The sequence below is a fragment of the Montipora capricornis genome, chromosome 12, assembly GCF_036669925.1.
Source record: "Montipora capricornis isolate CH-2021 chromosome 12, ASM3666992v2, whole genome shotgun sequence".
In the NCBI taxonomy this organism is placed as follows: Eukaryota; Metazoa; Cnidaria; class Anthozoa; order Scleractinia; family Acroporidae; genus Montipora; species Montipora capricornis.
Window position 1 is genome coordinate 18,942,707 of NC_090894.1, and position 2,500 is coordinate 18,945,206.

At 40.6% G+C, this 2,500-nt stretch overlaps 1 protein-coding gene across 1 annotated transcript in view; it reads left to right on the forward strand.

Moving 5' to 3' along the window:
• Positions 1 to 2,500, forward strand: part of LOC138026852 (tectonin beta-propeller repeat-containing protein 2-like) — a 14,550-nt gene that overhangs the window by 8,554 nt on the left and 3,496 nt on the right. The window contains 2 exon segments of the mRNA XM_068874307.1: positions 1 to 401; positions 1,410 to 1,575. The exon segment at positions 1 to 401 is cut by the window's left edge and continues 843 nt beyond it. Of these exon segments, the coding sequence (XP_068730408.1) occupies positions 1 to 401; positions 1,410 to 1,575 (567 nt within the window).

A 2,500-nucleotide genomic window follows, 5' to 3' on the forward strand; every position in this document is an offset into this window, starting at 1 on the left:
CGTCTCCTAGTTCTGGGTCCTCGCTTTCTCAGTCCCCTGGTTCAACTCAAACTGGTCTGCGCATGCTGGCAGATAGCTGGGCGGATTATTCCCCACCGGGGCAGGGCTACTTGCAGTTCCTCGCCGTTTCAGACATGCATATTTGGTGCATTACAAATTACGATCTTATTTTTTACTGTCCGACACATTTCTCAGTAGTAGCGTGGACTCAGCTAAGAGGATCAGCGAGAATGCTAGCTGTCAGTCATGCTGGGGACGTAATTTGGAGCATTGATCGAAAAAATTACGGATATGTTCGCATAGGAATTTCCACTAATCATTTGACGGGGAAGAAATGGCAGCCGGTGGAGAAGGATATGCGATACGTGGCTATTGATCGGTCAGCAGTCTGGGGAATAAAGGTAAGTAAGATAGACACGATACGACATCTTTTCAACCGCTATGGGCATTACTCGTCTCCTGTAGCTCAGGTGTGGAGCATCCGCACCTCTAATCGGAGGGTCGTGGGTTTGACTCTTGTTAGAAAATTCGGATTTTTCCGAGTTTTCCTGAATCAGCATCGATAAAAGACGTCTTTGGTTGTAACTACTTTACCGAGTTACAGGCAAAATCAGCTGTTGGAAATTTATTACACTCTTGTTGATTTTGGAATGGTTAGCTTTAATTGTTCTTTGTTATCGGTGTTACTAAATATGCCATGAACACTGCGAGCTTTTAACTTTGCCAGTGTACAGCTTTTTTTAAAAATCAAGCACTACACACATACAATAATATTACGAGACTACCACATTTGCAAACAAAACTCCAAAAACATACTCACATTGTAGGAGATACAGAATAGAATACATGAAAAAATGGTTATTTACGCTCATCAAAACCTAAGACTGAAGCAATTATTTGGGGAAATTGATTTAAAGGTTGTCAATAACAGGAATCTGCTTTTTTATGTTATAGATTCCAAGGTCACCATTATTTTTTGTTGTGAAACTTTATTTGACAAATAGAACGGAAAATTCTATAATACACCTTTTTTACCCCCAAAAATATGCATAGGCATTGGTTTTTTTATTTTGTCCCAGGAGAAATTTGCAAACACTGATTATGCAAGTTTTTTGGGGGGTAAACGAGATGTATTATGGAATCGAACAGATTTTGTTTCTCCGGCGGTAGCCTGAAAGTGCGTTTCATATTTAAAAAGCGACTTTGATATATTACTTGTTTACTTAAAAAATTATACGAATTAGTAATATATTGTCTTTACTAATGAGTCCAAAATTTGTCAAATACGCTCAGAGTGGTAAGCCATTTGGTTAGCCAGACAGATTACCTCCCCCTCGCCCCCTCTACATGCGTGCCACAACTGGAGCCCTTGACACTTCAAACTTAACCATCCCCTTTTTTTTTACTAGTTAAACGGTGACGTTTTTGTGAGAACAAGCGTAAGCAGAGATTGTCCGACTGGCAGAGGCTGGCAAACGATCAAAGTGGATACACAATATTTGCAGGTGTCGTGTTTTAATGGACTGGCTTGGTTTTTAGACAGGGTGGGACACATTGATGTATACAAACATGAAGGTAAGGTCATACTCAATCATCACGTTTGAGCTGTCGTAAACAAACTTCGACCAATCACAACAGGTGCAAACAGCGCAATGAACCGATTGGTTTTAGTTTTCCTTCTCATTGGTTGATAAACTGGCGAGAGAATTTTAAACCAATCACTAAGCGTAACAATTGCAATCGCAATCGCGAAGTTACTTTCTACAGTCATTTGAAAACTGCTCTATGCGAGAAAAAGTTATATTATATAACAAGAAGCAATAACAAAGAGGCGCGCAACTTGAAGGCCCGCCTCGACCGACAGGCTTTTTGACCGTTTGTTTTTGTTATGGAGATTCGCATCGCTTATCTTAGCGACCTGATTGGATGAATTTCAGCTTTGGCGGGATTTTCATATATGAAAATTGCTCCCACGGCCCGCAATGTCTGTAGGGTTAACGTGGGCCTTTAATCATCAAGTTATCGAAGTTAACGATGGGTAAAGGTTTGCTTCTACGAAGTGGTTTTGCCCTTTTGCGGTTTTAGTTAGACATTGCGGCCCACTGGTTTTGGGTGCTGGCCTTGAGATGCGGAGATCCCGGGTTCATGACCCATTTTGACCACTCTTTGAATTTGATCCTGGTTGATCGCACGACAAACTAGATTGCTTCTAGTTTTGTTCGTTGAATATTACTTATACAACTTCTCAATCTTCTTTTTTTCCTCTTTTGCCCGCCTCGAACAGCCCTCGCTAATTGCAGGCAAAAGCTCTGTAAGTTAGAATTTAATAAATCTAAAAGAACTGTTGCAATTATTTGATAATTTGATTTATTGAATAAATTGTTGTTGCTTTAGTTCCTGGTTCAACTTCGCGGCTGCACTTGTAAATAGCCAACTGGTTTGCCCCCGGCCAGTTGTTGTTGTTGTTGTTGTTCTGTTCTGTCGTCTCGTTGATTGTGTG